This window comes from Polypterus senegalus, chromosome 8, assembly GCF_016835505.1.
Source record: "Polypterus senegalus isolate Bchr_013 chromosome 8, ASM1683550v1, whole genome shotgun sequence".
Lineage (NCBI taxonomy): Eukaryota > Metazoa > Chordata > Cladistia > Polypteriformes > Polypteridae > Polypterus > Polypterus senegalus.
The window spans coordinates 55,369,139-55,385,954 of record NC_053161.1 but is presented as its reverse complement, the minus strand read 5'-3'; the positions used below and the strand labels follow the sequence as shown (position 1 = coordinate 55,385,954).

Here is a 16,816-nt window from a genome sequence, read left to right as displayed (position 1 = left end):
ATAACAAACGATTTAATACTTGATTGAAATACTTTGGTTAGTGTTAAATGTGGGAGACATGTATGAGATTGAATTGTTTTTGATGCTTATTAAATCAAACCAAAGTTTGGCAGTGGTTTGTGGTCTAACCTGAAAACTAAATCAATCTGGAACCAGTAATCGGGTGCTATTTAGAACTTCAGTTTCAGTTAAAAAAAAACATAAAAGCTGAAATACCTTGGATGTGTTGCTTAGTTAACGTAGAGCACCTACAAACAAAGAGTAAAATTAACAGGCTGAAGTAAACTGACATGAACAAGCCATAGATTTGTAGCCAAGCATGAACTTTAATCAAGGGTGAAGTTTGCCTGTACTGTCTCTTTCAGTTTACTGTTTTTGGATAGTTTTTCTTGTGATTCTTATGGGGTTTGCACACAGGGCACATCTGCACACATATTAAACAAAAAAAGTCATGTGTTTCCGTTTATATAAGGATTGAATGCTTGAATTTCCATTTCAAGAAAGCATATAATGTAACATTTACAGGTCATTCTCTGCTTTCTGGGTTGTGTTTGAAAAACACAGAATTAGGACCGAATTACATCTACTGCCCGATTCAGCCTTGGTCTTCTGTGTAGGGTTTTAAACCTGAATAATATAAGCAATACTTTAACACCTCTGCTCTTAGCCTAGTCCACCTTGACCATTAAAAATAAATTAAAAAGAGTATCAAGTGTGCATATCTGGGTAAACAAGGTTGTAATGCATCAAACACACTGAAAACAAAGCTCAGCTCTGATGCATTAGATAAATTCTTCAAGAAACCGAAGAAAGGAGTGTGCACTGAGAATATTAGCATCTCAGATTTTATACAATACCATTTGTGTCAAATTAAACAAGTAAAAGCAATTATATACAGTATAAATGAGTATTTAAATTGTTACATGAATGCAAAATTAAGTGAAAGTTATGCAATTATTATAAAATTTATTTATTGCTTATGTTTAGTACCTTACCTCCTCTGGGTTTAACTCCTGCTACAGGGGGCTATGGGGTGGGTGTTCCCTTTTTTATATTGTTTTTATTGTTCAATGTTTGGTTTGCACTAATCTGTATTCGGGTATATATTTAATACATATTTGACGACAAACATTATTACTTATTTTAAGAATAGGACCAACAGGTTGGTCTTGATTTAGAGGAGACAAAATTATCACAAAAAAAGACATTCTGAAATAAATAGCCCTGACATTAAAAGAGCAATTCAGAAATGTGTGATTTGCAAAAATAAGAATAAAAAACATTTTCAAATTAAACCCTGAAATAACTACATCAGTGAAAAAAATTAAATAATAAAATTGAATTTGATAATAATCAGATAACTTATTTAATTATTGATTTTGTTCACACCTTATTGGCTCATTTATTTATTTGTTTGTTTATTTATTTATTAATTTATGTATTTATTAATTTTTATAGGTGCTTTTTATTTTTCTAATTTTGCACAAATGGCACTCCAGGTTTCCTGCCATTTGATAATTTGTTATGGTAGTAACATTTTCTTTCATTTATAGTACAGTTTTACATACAATCTGCTTTAAAGTTGCAAGGTCCATTTTTGAGAAATAACAGAAATGAATAGCAATGCATGTGTGATTTTATGTTTTCAGAATGGGAACCCTCAGAATCCATATTGCAATGGAATTGATGGCGTAATGGAGGCTTATTACCAGAGTCTGAAATCTGTCCATCTTTACGGGCCTACCAACTTTTCTCCTGTAATAAACCATGTGGCAAGGTAAACTGCTTTCACGTTTTTAAAGCTGATTGATAAAATTTCTTAATTAAAGAAAAAAAACACGTTCACTAAATTTAAAAAAATCTCAAAAATGTAATTCTACTTTATTTTTCCTTGTAATTGTAATTCAAGGGTACTTTAAATGAATACATGAACCAAAGAATATTCACCTTTTACATCCCATTCTTCTTGTAGTTTCCTTTATTCTATTATTTGCTTTTCTGTCTCCAACTAAAACTCACAACTGGTGCTTACTGTTGGGCTCGGTAATCTCTCCTTTATTCAAAAGGGCATGCTTTTCCTAAAATTGTTGATATTAAAACCATCAGTGCATGTTTAACTAACATAAAAAAGTTTATTTTTTACATTATGATTCATGTACCTTGTTGCATCCATCCATCCAAACCATCTTCTTCCGCTTATCCGAGGTCGGGTCACGGGGGCAGCAGCTTAAGCAGAGAAGCCCAGACTTCCCTCTCCCCAGCCACTTCTTCCAGCTCTTCCGGGAGAATCCCAAGGCGTTCCCAGGCCAGCTGGGAGACATAGTCCCTCCAGCGTGTCCTGGGTCTTCCCAGGGGCCTCCTCCCGGTTGGACGTGCCCAGAACACCTCACCAGGGAGGCGTCCAGGAGGCATCCTGATCAGATGCCCGAGCCACCTCATCTGACTCCTCTCGATGCGGAGGAGCAGCGGCTCTACTCTGAGCCCCTCCCGGATGACTGAGCTTCTCACCCTATCTTTAAGGGAAAGCCCAGACACCCTGCGGAGGAAACTCATTTCAGCCGCTTGTATTCGCAATCTTGTTCTTTCGGTCACTACCCATAGCTCATGACCATAGGTGAGGGTAGGAGCGTAGATCGACTGGTAAATTGAGAGCTTTGCCTTACGGCTCAGCTCCTTTTTCACCACGACAGACCGATGCAGAGCCGCATCACTGCAGATGCCGCACCGATCCGCCTGTCGATCTCACGCTCCATTCTTCCCTCACTCGTGAACAAGACCCCGAGATACTTGAACTCCTCCACTTGGGGCAGGATCTCTCCCCCAACCCTGAGAGGGCACTCCACCCTGTTCCGGCTGAGGACCATGCTCTCGGATTTGGAGGTGCTGATTCTCATCCCAGCCGCTTCACACTCAGCTGCGAACCGATCCAGAGAGCTGAAGATCACGGCCTGATGAAGCAAACAGGACAACATCATCTGCAAAAAGCAGTGACCCAATCCTGAGTCCACCAAACCGGACCCCTTCAACACCCTGGCTGCGCCTAGAAATTCTGTCCATAAAAGTTATGAACAGAATCGGTGACAAAGGGCAGCCCTGGCGGAGTCCAACTCTCACTGGAAGCGGGCTCGACTTACTGCGGCAATGCGGACCAAGCTCTGACACGGTTGTACAGAGACCGAACATCTCTTATCAGGGGGTCCGGTACCCCATGCTCCCGGAGCACCCCCCACAGGATTCCCCGAGGGACACGGTCGAATGCCTTTTCCAAGTCCACAAAACACATGTAGACTGGTTGGGCAAACTCCCATGCACCCTTTCAGGACTCTGCTAAGGGTGAAGAGCTGGTCCACTGTTCGCGACCAGGGCGAAAACCACACTGTTCCTCCTGAATCCGAGGTTCGACTTATCCGACGGACCCTCCTCTCCAGAACCTCCGAATAGACTTTTCCAGGGAGGCTGAGGAGTGTGATCCCTCTATAGTTGGAACACACCCTCCGGTCCCCTTTTAAAGAGGGGACCACCACCCCGGTCTGCCAATCCAGAGGCACTGTCCCCGATGTCCATGCAATGTTGCAGAGACATGTCAACCAAGACAGTCCTACAACATCCAGAGCCTTAAGGAACTCGGTATCTCATCCACCCCGGGGCCCTGCCACCAAGGAGTTTTTTGACCACCTCGGTGACTTCAGTCCCAGAGATGGGAGAGCCCACCTCAGAGTCCCCAGGCTCTGCTTCCTCATTGGAAGGCATGTTAGTGGGATTGAGGAGGTCTTCGAAGTACTCCTCCCACCGACCCACAACGTCCTGAGTCAAGGTCAGCAGCGCACCATCCCCACCATATACGGTGTTGACACTGCACTGCTTCCCCCTCCTGAGACGCCGGACGGTGGACCCGAATCTCCTCGAAGCCGTCCAAAGTCGTTCTCCATGGCCTCTCCAAACTCCTCCCATGCCCGAGTTTTGCCTCAGCAACAACCGAAGCCGCATTCCGCTTGGCCTGCCAGTACCTATCAGCTGCCTCCAGAGACCCACAGGACAAAAAAGTCCTATAGGACTCCTTCTTCAGCTTGACGGCATCCCTCACGCGGTGTCCACCAACGGGTTGGGGATTGCCGCCACGACAGGCACCGACCACCTTGCGGCCACAGCTCCGGTCAGCCGCCTCAACAATAGAGGCACGGAACATGGCCCATTGGACTCAATGTCCCCACCTCCCTTGGGACGTGGTTGAAGTTCTGCCGGAGGTGGGAGTTGAAGCTACTTCTGACAGGGGACAACACGTTTGGGCCTACCAGGTCTGACCGGCATCTTCCCCCACCATTGAAGCCAACTCACCACCAGGTGGTGATCAGTTGACAGCTCCGCCACCTCGATCATCGACCTGAGGCCTAGGGTGTCCTGGTGCCAAGTGCACATATGAACACCCTTATGCTTGAACATGGTGTTCGTTATGGACAATCCATGACGAGCACAGAAGTCCAATAACAAAACACCGCTCGGGTTCAGATCGGGGGGGCCATTCCTCCCAATCACGCCCTTCCAGGTCTCACTGTCATTGCCCACATGAGCATTGAAGTCTCCCAGCAAAACGAGGGAATCCCCAGAAGGTATGCCCTCTAGCAACCCCTCCAGAGACTCCAAAAAGGGTGGATACTCCAAACTGCTGTTCGGCGCATACGCACAAACAACAGTCAGGACCCTTCCCCCCACCCTCTCGTCCACCGGGGTAAACTCCAATGCACAGGCTCCGAGTCGGGGGGCAATAAGTATGCCCACACCTGCTCGGCGCCTCTCACCGGGGGCAACTCCAGAGTGGTAGAGAGTCCAGCCCCTCTCAAGAAGATTGGTTCCAGAGTCCAAGCTGTGCGTCGAGGTGAGTCTGACTATATCTAGCCGGAACCTCTCGACCTTGCGCACTAGCTCAGGCTCCTTCCCCTTCAGAGAGGTGACATTCCACGTCCCAAGAGCCAGTTTCTGTAGCCGAGGATCAGACCGCCAAGGTCCCTGCCTTCGGCCACCACCCAACTCACAATGCACCCAACCTCCTTGGCCCCTCCCATAGTTGGTGAGCCCATGGGGAGGAGGACCCACGTTATGTCTTCGGGCTGTGCCCGGCCGAGCCCCATGGGTGCAGGCCTGGCCACCAGGCACTCGCCATCGAGCCCCACCTCCAGGCCTGGCTCCAGAGGGGGGCCCCGGTGACCCGTGTCCGGGCAAGGGAAAACGTCGTCCAAGGTTTTTATTCTTCATTAGAGGTTTATTGAACCGCTCTTTGTCTCATCCCTCACCTAGGACCAGTTTGCCTTGGGTGGCCCTACCAGGGGCATAAAGCCCCGGACAACATAGCTCCTAGGATCATTGGGACACGCAAACCCCTCCACCACGATAAGGTGACGGTTCAAGGAGGAGTACCTTGTTGCAATATATCAAAAATAACAGTAAATGGCAGAAAATATGTGTGATTAGGTCCAAATAGTAAATTAAATCCCCTCTTAATTTCACATCTAAATACGGAGAGACTGGCTACAAACTTGGGACCTCCCGATCAAAAAGTAGCAAAGTTTCCATAATATCTCTCTCTCTCTCTCTCTCTCTCTCTTTCAGTCTTGCTGCCCCTTTCTAGAGCCAGCAATTCTGTATAAACTGAATATAAGAAACAGAGATAATTTAAAGTATAAATGTGTAGACTATATAGAATCTACATCACATTTTGGGTACTTCATAATTGTTATATTTGTTTATCATCTTACAGTGTCATACAAGCTGCTTACACTTTCACACTTCTAGTTTCATTGTAAATTTATATCATGATTTACACTGCTTTTCTGCACATACAGTAGTTGAATATTATTTGTTCATGTTGTCACTACCTTTTAGGGGCAGTCAGTAAACTAAGGTGCAGACTTGTGAACAGTTTGCAGAACAGGTTCTGGGGCATCAAGAGTTCTCTACTCCTAGCCTGAGGAAACTGTAACACTGTCCAGAGTCACTACACTGGCACTTGAAGGTGCTCAGAGGAGAGTAACCAAGTGCATTGCATGACTTAAGGATATTTTCTGCTCTGACAGACTCAGAGAGTTAAACCTGTTTAATTTCAAGCAGAGGAGACTGTATGGGGACCTAATCCAGATTTTCAAAATCCTCAAAGGCATTGATAAAGTTGGTCCAGTCGAATTCTTTCAACATGTGTGAATCACATATTTAAGGAGTCGAGGACATCAGTGGAGATTAAGGGGAAGTGCATTAGACTAACTGAAGCCAGGAAGCACTTATGTACTCATAGTGTTGTAGGAATCTGGAACAAACTACTGAAACATGTAGTTGTTGTAGAAATCCTGTTAACCTTTAAGAGGTATCTGTTTGAGATTTTAGGACAGCTTAGCTATTACCTAAACAAACAAGTTGGATTGACTGCAAGGTCATCTCTCATTTATCATTATTTCTTATGTTCTTGTGAGTAAATGTATTCGGATTTTACAAATATTAAAGTATTAGAGTTCACAGTTTCTACTGTATACGCAACAGCGAAGCATGCTATTTTTTAAATATTCATAGGGACCATTGGGTTGTAAATTAACAAGTGCATGTTATTTAAACTATATTCCCTGAAAAACAGTACAGAACCTGATTAGAGCTTTTCTGTTTGTCTTTGAAGTTCTAACCAGTCAGAATCAGTAAAAGAGCAGATAAAATGTTTCATCTTTATTTGGCCGTTTTATTGTTTGATGTATGCATGAGTATCTACTCTTGGGGAGCACAAGTGCTGATGCAGTATAATGAGTGATTTAAAAACAACTGAAAACTTTCAAAAATTTGGGCACTGAAATACTGCATGCTGCAGCATGAAAGAAAAGGGTGTCACACACATTGTTGTGTCAACCATTGGCAGTGATATACTACAAAAGTCTGAAATGAATTGCAGTAGAGGATTGACTTGTGCCATGTGACAGAAGGAGCACATATTGTACATTTGTAAAACTGAAAAAAATTGTCTTAGGTAACTTGTTCATATGGTAGTTACCGACTAATACTTTGTTGAAATTGTTAAATTTAAAAAAAAAAAATCCCACACAGTATATCCAGTCTTCTTGCGGCTTTATTTGAATAAGTTGGCACATTCACTAAATGAATGCATGAGGAAATGTGTACGTCGCATGAATGCATACAGTGTATACAGTAGAAGGAGTGCATCATTCCATACTTGACATAATACCAAAGACACTGAATATATGTAAATATATGTATTCAAGAACACATGAGAGAACAGAAGATATTTCATCAAATAAGCATCTGAGCCTGTCTTTACATGATAATACACTGTGCCGAGCTCTTGATACCAAACCACCATTCTCTTTTTCTTTCCTTTCGCTCTGTTTTTCTTAAACATGGCCTCCATTTCTGTCTTTAAGCTTCTTCATTTCTGTGACTGAAGGCAGTTTTAGAACCCTCCTAAGATCAGTACATATGGCATGACTATTGTCTGCATGGAGTTTACAATTTTTATCCCCTTGTCTGTGTGTGTTTTTCTCTGGCTACTCCAGTTTTCTCCCAAGGTCCCAGAGACATGTAGTTAGGTAGGGATGCCAACCATCCTCGTTTTCCCAAGCAAGGCCTCATTTTTAACACGCCATGGACTGTCCGGGAGGAATTTATAACAGTTTGAGGAGTTTTGGCTCCTAAAATTTGAAAATCTCCATATCCTTATCATTGGTAAAAATTGAAAGCCATATACCAATCAGCATTTGCGGAAGTAGTGCGCACACTTTTTTTCCAGAATCTTCACTTCCATTCCAGTCATAAACAATGCAGATATTGACAAGAATAGTCAATATCTGTCCAACTTGGCTTTTTCACTTCATCTTTTGAATTCAGCTTTATCTTCTTGGTGAGAAGACAGTTCATTATAAATGTTGTTCCTTTCCTTAATTATTTGTAATCCTAATTCACTGTAAATAAGTGAATTTATTAAAAATCGAAATTACAAGTTCACGTTTTCTATGTGAGATCTTGTTTTCAGTTCTTCTTTCAGCAGCTTGGCTTAGCAAGAAATTTCATACATCCAGGTACAGTCTGTTGTGTTTAAGTGTGATTAAGTACTGCTTTGTAATATTTTAATGGAAAACATTATTTCCAACCGTTGTTCCAAAATTTATTTATAATTGTAAATGAATGAGTCAACTATTAAAGGTTCAGTTAATTTAAAAAAAATCATACATTTGTTCTGTCATATAAATGCAATATTTGTTTAGTTATCAGTTGATCAAATAATAAGTCACTTCTTCAATTAATTTATTCATATTTTCATAATTCTTTCATTTACAAAAATTCAGGAACACCCATTAAGCCAAAAAGAATGTGCAAGTTCACAGACTACTTGAACAACAAATATCCTTGTTTTTTGAAAGGGCACAACAGATTCAGTTAAGGGGCTAATGCTAACAAGATTCAATTTCAGTAGCATGATATGTACAGATTTCTATTCATATTTATCCAAGAACCCAGATTAACTGAGAGAAATAGCTTCAGTGGAACAATATCAAAGAATGTAGATAAATGCAAATTGAAAAGAGTACAACTATTTTTATTTCACTAGAAGTGAATTTACCGTGTATCATTTTGTACAGGTTTACGACAGTTAAGCAATCCAAGTAAGAATGGAAGCAATGAAGGTTTGGCATATTCAAAATATTTAATGGGCTATTAGTTTGACTGTGACTGTGATAATGGTCATCATATCACAATTATAGTGATAAACTGCTGCTAAAGGTTTATATGATTTTGAAAACTTATAAGACAGTATAAAGGCTTATTATGGCATCATAGGGAAAGGCATCCTCAAAATTCCTCATTTCTCAACCGAAATGTCCTCATTTCCAGAGAAAGAGAGCTGGCAGCCCAAAGTTTAGGTTCATTCATACATATTTGTGACTCTTAGTATATGTATGAGTGGACCTTGTCTAGAACTCATTCCATGTTGAGCTCAGTGTTATGGGGCTCTCACTCACGTGGACATATATGTAAGTTTTGTCTCAGCAAAAGGAATCAGGAAGTTCTTTTTACTCAGAATACAAAGACAATGAAGTGTTTAGTACAGTTAAAGTTAAACTTGATGCTGTGATAGTATATAATTTACTCTAAAATGCAACTGTTGCAGCCTACTCTAGATCTATTATTTGGTAAACTAAGCTTGTTTTCTTTAATTTACTTCAGATGACTTAATTGAGTCATGCCCTAATTACCTACCTGTTGAGTTGCTCACTGTTATTAAATCACCTGGGTTTGTGGGCAGGGTGTAAGTTATAAAAAACGGGAGTGGTCTCCCCAAGACTTAATTCTTTTTTGGGCCTTTTAAGTGGTAGTATATTTGGTACAACAGTAATTGTATGGTAGTAAGAATTGTGGACTTAATTAGGCTGGGTAATTGGAAGTGTTTCCTTAAATTTTGAAGGGTCCATTTTTGTATACTGTGGCAGATTGTTTTTCTGCTTTTAATGTTTTAGTATGGATTTTGATTTAAGTTTCTTAGTGGTCCCACAGTTGATAAGCTGGATAATCGTAGAAAGGCAGATCTTATTACGGACTTTTTTGATAATCCATTATCTTATCATGCTTAGTAAAGAGTGAAATGAAGTCTGAACTTGAGTGTAATTCAGTAACTTTGAGGGTATTGCTTAACAGGAAGTTAATGTTTCATTGCCAGATACTAGCACTGAGGCAGAAACCACATTCCTCTTTGGAGGCTGCTGTTGTAACTCATGTTGATGTAGGAAGTACACATCGAGGTGAGGCAGCAGAGAATTGCTGTGATGCTCCTGTGGAAAAGCTGCTGTAGTTTGTTTGAGGGAACTCGGTCTTGAATTAAAATGTCAGTAATTTAAATTACAGGAGCTTAGATTAGAAGAATTGAAAGTCAGAGATGTGAAAAGTGGCTATGAAAATGGAGCTGAGAAAGACGGAATTTGAAACTTGACAAACCACTTGACTTTGTGACCTTGAAGTTGAGGCTTTAAATACTGGCCCCTCTCATCCTAATCCTTCTAATGATTTTGATATTAGCAAACATATTTGTTCCTCCTTTTAGAGAAACTGAAGTCGATAATATTTTATGGTATTTGGATGTGTTACAACTGTATAACATTGGCCAGAAGATGTCTGGACATTATTGTTGCAATGCAAATTAACTGAAAAAGCGAAAAAGTATTTTCTGCTCTTTTGGCAGAACAGAGTCTAAATTATGAGGTGGTAAAATGCTGTGTTGTGGGCTTATGAGCTGGTTCCAAAGGCATATCGACAAAAGTTCAGAAATGATAAGAAACAGGGTAATCAGACTTGTGTGGTGTTTGCTCAAAAAAAGGGGAGCCCTTTTGATAGATGATGTGCTGTAACAGCAACACTCAGTATTTTAAACAGCAGTTTTGTCTGTGAACCTCACAAGCACAGAAAAAAGTGTCACTGGCACCTGTGACACATCTTCAGCAAAAAAAGTGGAGGCACAGGAAGAGGCTGCACACATGTAGGGACAACTTGAAAAGAACTCTAGCATATTCTCATTCTCACAGAACCACAGCTTGATGCTTTGAACTGGGACAAGAAACAGCAGCATCCAGCAGGCCTCACTCAGTAAAGAGGCAGTAGATACTACAGAATCCTGTCTCACCTAAAATGGGATGTCTGCATAGCTGATGCTCAGATTTCATGCTGTGCTTACATTTGTTACTTGCACATTGTGTTGTGTAGTAGCAGACATGCCAAAGTGAGGGAAACAAAGGTAGTGGGTTTAGAAGATTAGAGATATTATAGTAGAAAAATAATGTATAAACTAAATAACTAAATCAGCACATGCTTAGCTTGATTATTCTTTACAATATGATGAATATCATTTTTGCATTAATGAATTTAAATTATGAAAGTGTTTTGTACATTTTGGCCGTCTGTAACAGGTGTCTTCAGAGATAATGTAAGCTTTCACCTTCGGGATTCCTGTCTGCATTCAGTACTGTTTTTTCATGTTTCATATTATGTGATCTCATTTATCTGTACTTGTATGTTGCCCTGTTGAAATATTCTCCAGGTCTACACACACAAAAACTTAAATATGTCAGGTCCTTTAAGTTGTTTGCCTCTTATGGTACAGATCCAAGTACCTCCCATTGCACCAATACAAAAAGCTGCCATTTTCATCCTCAAATCATTTAGTAGTAAGCATAGAGCATTACATGACGAGAAGAATCCCAAGAACTTAAACTCTTCAATCCTGCCAGCCCGCACCAGTAGGAAGAAGAATCGATACAAGGTTAATCAAAGCTGAAAACAAAAATACTTTTCAGGAAAATTAAACTATCAAATCAAATTTTATTTGTCGCATACAATTATACACAGTACAATATGTAGTAAAAAGCTTAGTAGGTAAACTCCATCCAAGACTGAATAAAAAATATGAAATGATAAAAAACAATGAAAATCAATATGTGCAATGACAGCATAAATAAATAGTGACAGAGTATCTTAGAATAGTGTGCCCAATTCAAAGCATGTGTATATTGGTGTAGTGTAATTGTAATTCTTGTCACCAGATATTACTAGTAAGCTAAACATGAAAGTCCTACTCTTAGATTTTCAAATCACCTTCAAGTTAGGGCAACAGCCTCAGTTCATGTACATGACTGGGAACAAAGTTGACCAAGGAATCTTTCATGCAGAAATGTGAAGGATCACCGCACTCAAGTATTATTTAGAATCTGTGCTTTTCTTCATTTTAAGCCTTTTATATTGCCAGTCTGATTATTCATTTGTAATCGTGTGAGTGCCATTTTTATTAGTCCAGTAAAAGTGAATGTTTCTGTTATCCTTTGTTAGTTGCTATTAGTATGCTTGCCATACATACTATGACAGTTTTGTCCCTTTTCAGATTACCACTTAAAAGTAAGCCATGTTTCACTTTATGAATGTGAGTGTCTTATTCTATTCATCTGGAAAACTGAAAAAGGCAACCTGGGGTGTCTTCTGCAATGATTCATGTGCAGAGGAAAAATATCTTATTGAAAAGCTTTCTGTTTTATAAGGAATAAAATGGTGTTTCCACAGGGCTTGCAGCAGATCTGATTAATAGTAGAGTCACATAAGCATAGTTATTTTGTATAAATTGTACAAGTATACAATGAATCATCTTTATAATTTTTTTGTAAAAAATGTATCTGTGTTTGGTGAACTAGGACATTATGAGTATGAATAATGAAAAAGTGATTCTGACCATAATTGTAGAATAAGTCATAACAGCTTTTAGTAATTGATGTATAGGAGTCTACTTTGATATTTGCCAGCTTTACAGTTTGTCCCCTCAAAATAGAATAGCCCAAGATGTTTTTGTACATGTTGTCCATCTTAAGTGAAAATAAATCAGTTTATGTAGTACTACAGCTCACCCCATGCTAAAATTAAATACCAATAGGGCAGCTCCCAAACTGAAACATGTTAGCAACGAAGTGTGACTTTATCCAGGATGTCCATTTATAAGTGGTTTGAACACACACTTTTTGCACTTTTACTGGCACTTTTGTGATACTAGAACCCCTTGTCACACTAAATAATGCTTTAGTGATTTTTCCAGGCCTTTGGACCACTGGATTACGTAATACTTGACAGTTTTCTCTGATTTCCTGCTTGTGTAAACAGCAGGTCAGTCTCTTTGATCATGGTCATTTTTGATAATTTCTTCAGTGTGTAGGATCACATATCATAAACATGAGATCACTTGAATGTTAAGGCATAAATCATTGTTTTTTCTGAATTCTGTGTTGAATCACAGTTGACAGGGATCATAATCAAACCTTAAGTTTTTAAATCGAAACATGCTACATTCAACTAAAGGAATCATTTCACAGGTTTTAATTAGACCTGTATGTCATTGATACATCATTCTTCTAAGCTGCTTATCCAGTTGAAAGTCACAGTTAAAAAAAAACTTATCACATTTTATATTTCATTGAAGTTTTACAAATCCATCAGGCTTTTAAAGCATTTGGGCTTTCAAATCAGCAAACTGGTTAATTTGGGATTTCACTGTAAGTTTTTATGGTTTGTCATCCTGGGAAAACATTAGCATTGGCACAAAGTTATATTTTCTGACTTAAAGGACGTTGCTAGTCCATTGATCTTCATGAGCTAAAAAGCATGAAAGACACCTTTATTCCCTCCTGAAAGGTACTGTTAGGCTGGGTATTTCAGAATCATTAATGAAATACAAATATATTTCTATTCTGATACAAGAAATTGTTATATTGAGAGGGTCAATTTGTTGATGTCCTTCAAGTCAGAGTTGTCAGGGAATTCTTTTACTTCAGTTTTTATAGTTTTGACTTTTGATGTTGCAGAATTCTCAGGAGAGGGTGGGTGGCCAGTTGGCCCAGGTCATCAGAATTATGACTCTGTCAGATTTTGACTTTCACTTTGTTTTTTAAAATTGGCTGCGAACCACCTTTCAAGTGTTTATTTTTTCAAGTTTTTATTTCCTCCTCCTCCTTCTTACTCAGTTGGCCATACTTAATTTCTTTTTTTTCCACAGGGCTTTATATTGCCATGATTTTGTTACCTTTACTCATTGATAGCTATTCTTGCATAAGCAAATAAGGTTTAGGACTTAACTATTGTCATATTGTAGTTTGTGTAAGTGGTCTTATTCTGTACTCGTTGAAAAGCATTATGCTGAATTCATTGAAACTATCTAAAATGTTACTTATACTGTATACACTGACAAGCCAAAACATTCTGACCACTTTCATATAAAGTGAATGATGTTGACTATTCTTCATGCATTTCAAGGTCAGGACTACATTAGACAGTAAGCACATATTAGGTACTCATAGTTGATCCGCTAAAATTTAGGAGATATGGCCAGGTGTAAAGACCTAAGTGACTTTGTTGTGGACTAGATTGTTACAGCCAGAAGACTGGGTCGGTGTATTTCAGAAAAGGCAAGGCCTGTGGGATGCTCGTGGTGAATACCTACCGACAGTGATCTGAAGATTTAAAAGCTACTAGCTGCCAACAGAGTTTGGCAGCCAAGACTACTTGAGGTAAGAGATCAGATAAGGCTACAGAAGGGATTCTTTGGCATGAAAGACAGATGATGGTTATATGAGTAATGTGTCATGACCCACAGTACATCAAACCCTGCTGTGTGTATTGGACAGCATAGCCGAAGGCCAGTCAGAGTGATAACCCCTGTCCACTGTTGAAAGGTCTTCTGGTCCAATGAATACTTTTTTTTTTTGTTGCATCTTGTCAATGGCTAGGTGTTTGTTGTTCACTTGAGGGAGAGAGGGCACCAAGCTGTACTGTGAGAAGAAAACATGTCGGTAAACAAACTGTGATGCTTTGGGCAATGTTCAGTTAGGAATCCCCAGGTCCGAGTATTCATGTGATTGTTAATTTGACATGTACCACCTATCTAAACATTGTTCTAAAGCTGGCTTCAAACCTGGAAACTTTGGGTTATAAGGCAGCAGTTCTTACCACTACACCATTCCAGAATACACATCGACTTCCTGTCAATTGACATTTGAGCTTGGATTTTTAACTCATTGACAGCAACATGTAAATTGAATGATTGTTTTTTCCTTTGGTTATATTCTTGAATAAAAGTGCACATGTTTATTTGATATTTGGGCTAAAGTATTCACACTTCACATCATTATTATTATAAGTTTCTGTTTTAGCTATGTGTTCAGCAGTTCCTGTCATCCTACATTTACACAGATTGTTGTAGATACGGAAACACATGAAATGTATGTATTCCAAATAACAATATATTATTTACCCAATACAACTCCCGGCACCTCACTCCCAGATAAAGAGACCTGAGCTCTGAGAATTTTGCGATGGACTTGGGTAGGTAAGAAGGTATCCTCGTTTCTTGAGTTCCTGGAACTCAGTTTGCATGCCCTTAATTTAACATTTAGCACATTGCCCCATGGCTTTTACATGTTATATCACCTGGAAAAGTGTGAAAGTTTGGCCTTTTGCATTGTCATAGGATAGTGTAGACTGTAAAATTAACAATGCACTGTACCATGAGTTCAGGTTTTACTCTTTTTGATAGCTTTCTGGTAGTTTAAAAAAAAAACGTTTTTTTTTTTATTTACTTATTCAAACAACTGAAACCCATACAAGGTAAATAGCTTATTCAAAGTAACATTACTAGACAATGGATTGAACTTGCAGCCTTTGAATTAAGGTCGTTTGTTCTCTTTTTAGTGATTCTTTTCTTTGTGTGTAAAATTGTAGTCTTTCCTGATTGCTTTTACCCTTCATTCTAGAAAAGATTTAGTACTCTGTTCTGGATGGTTTCTACTCTATGTATATAATGTAATGATAGTATGAATATAAAACAGAAAAATAGTATTATGAAAATGCACAATATTCAACTCCATTAGCACATTACATATACACAACACAGTCAGTACATAACATATAAACCAACATCATGGCCTGTTTAGTTTACATTACCACTCCAGCTATTTAAACAAATTTTAAGTGGGTGAAGTGGAGAACTCTGCAGGACACAAAGGATAAATAATGATAAGTAGGTCTTTTTTGAGTGATAATAAATGTAAAACAAGTGTGATCTTTCATTATATTGCCTTCTGATTGCCAGACCCTAATTATGTAAAGATTTTCTGTGGAGTGCAGCTTCTTTAACCTTCTGTTGTTGTTTTGAGTGGACAGGTTCACTGCTTAATCAAATTGTAGTAGAAGATGCATTTAAACTTTCAATTATCAATCTACAAAACAGAGCTAGTACTGATTGCGAGGGTTTATATTTTTTAGTCAACAAAAGAAAAGCATTCATAAATTATATAATGTTTATTTATATAAAAGGGGGCTTACCCCCTGCTTGCTTTGCTCACCAGCCCCCCTTGCCTACACTACACGCCAGCCACTTCACGTCTCTGCCGCTCGTGTTGTGAAGACAGGGGCTGAATGCACCCCAATGAGACACGGTCACTCCTCCGAAACCCCCTCTTAAATGGTGATACAATTGGAAACAAATAGTGTTTTTTTTTTTGGTTTTTTTTTTACCTCTTCTTTGCTCAATCAGCTGCTGACTTGCTGCTGCTGTGTTGCCATGTGATCTGCATCTCACACGACACTTAAAAGCCTGTACAGCAGCTGTCTTTGTCATCTATTCTTTGTCTTTTATTTCTGGCGTGGTTAAATCTGTTGGCACAAAGTCTTGTCTTGTGGGGCACGAGTTCCTGATATTTAAGTTTATAATTTAAAAATGTAATAAGAATCTGAAAATCTAACAATATCACACAAAGTTTGATAAATTCTGAAAAGAATGATATCAAACATATATATGTAGGTTTTAAAATAAGTCCAATTTAAACATGACAAAAAACGTAACATAAAATCATTGCACAAAATCTTTGCATATATATATGCAGCGGAAGAATACGCAGTAACGCAGCATTATGAGTGAGGGAGTTGGCAAACTAGTTGTGTTGCGCGCGGAGGAAGTGTTCCGTTCGTGTGGCTTTGTTTGCCGACTTTGTGGCCCTTATCATGGCTCCTAAATGAAAGTCAGAGTCTTCAGATGGTAGTGCTTTGAAGAAGAGGAAAGCCATCACGATGGAAGTGAAATTAAACATTATAAAGAGATCAGAAGGAATAAAGGTAAGGAATTTTTTTACACTCATTTTTTGTGATTTTTTTCTGTTACTACAGCACAGTGTACAGTACAGTACCGTATATTTATGTCCTTTTCCTTTTTCTGTGGCTTAGTTGTGTTTCTATGTTCTAGATTATGATTTTGCAA

The 16,816-nt window shown here is 39.2% G+C and overlaps 1 protein-coding gene across 1 annotated transcript in view; it reads left to right on the top strand.

The window, feature by feature from the left end:
- The window catches only part of LOC120533951 (copine-8), a 780,386-nt gene that overhangs the window by 666,217 nt on the left and 97,353 nt on the right, over positions 1–16,816 (top strand). Inside the window, exon 16 of the mRNA XM_039761099.1 lies at positions 1,650–1,777. Coding sequence (XP_039617033.1) covers positions 1,650–1,777 — 128 coding nt within the window. The remainder of the gene's footprint in view (positions 1–1,649; positions 1,778–16,816) is intronic.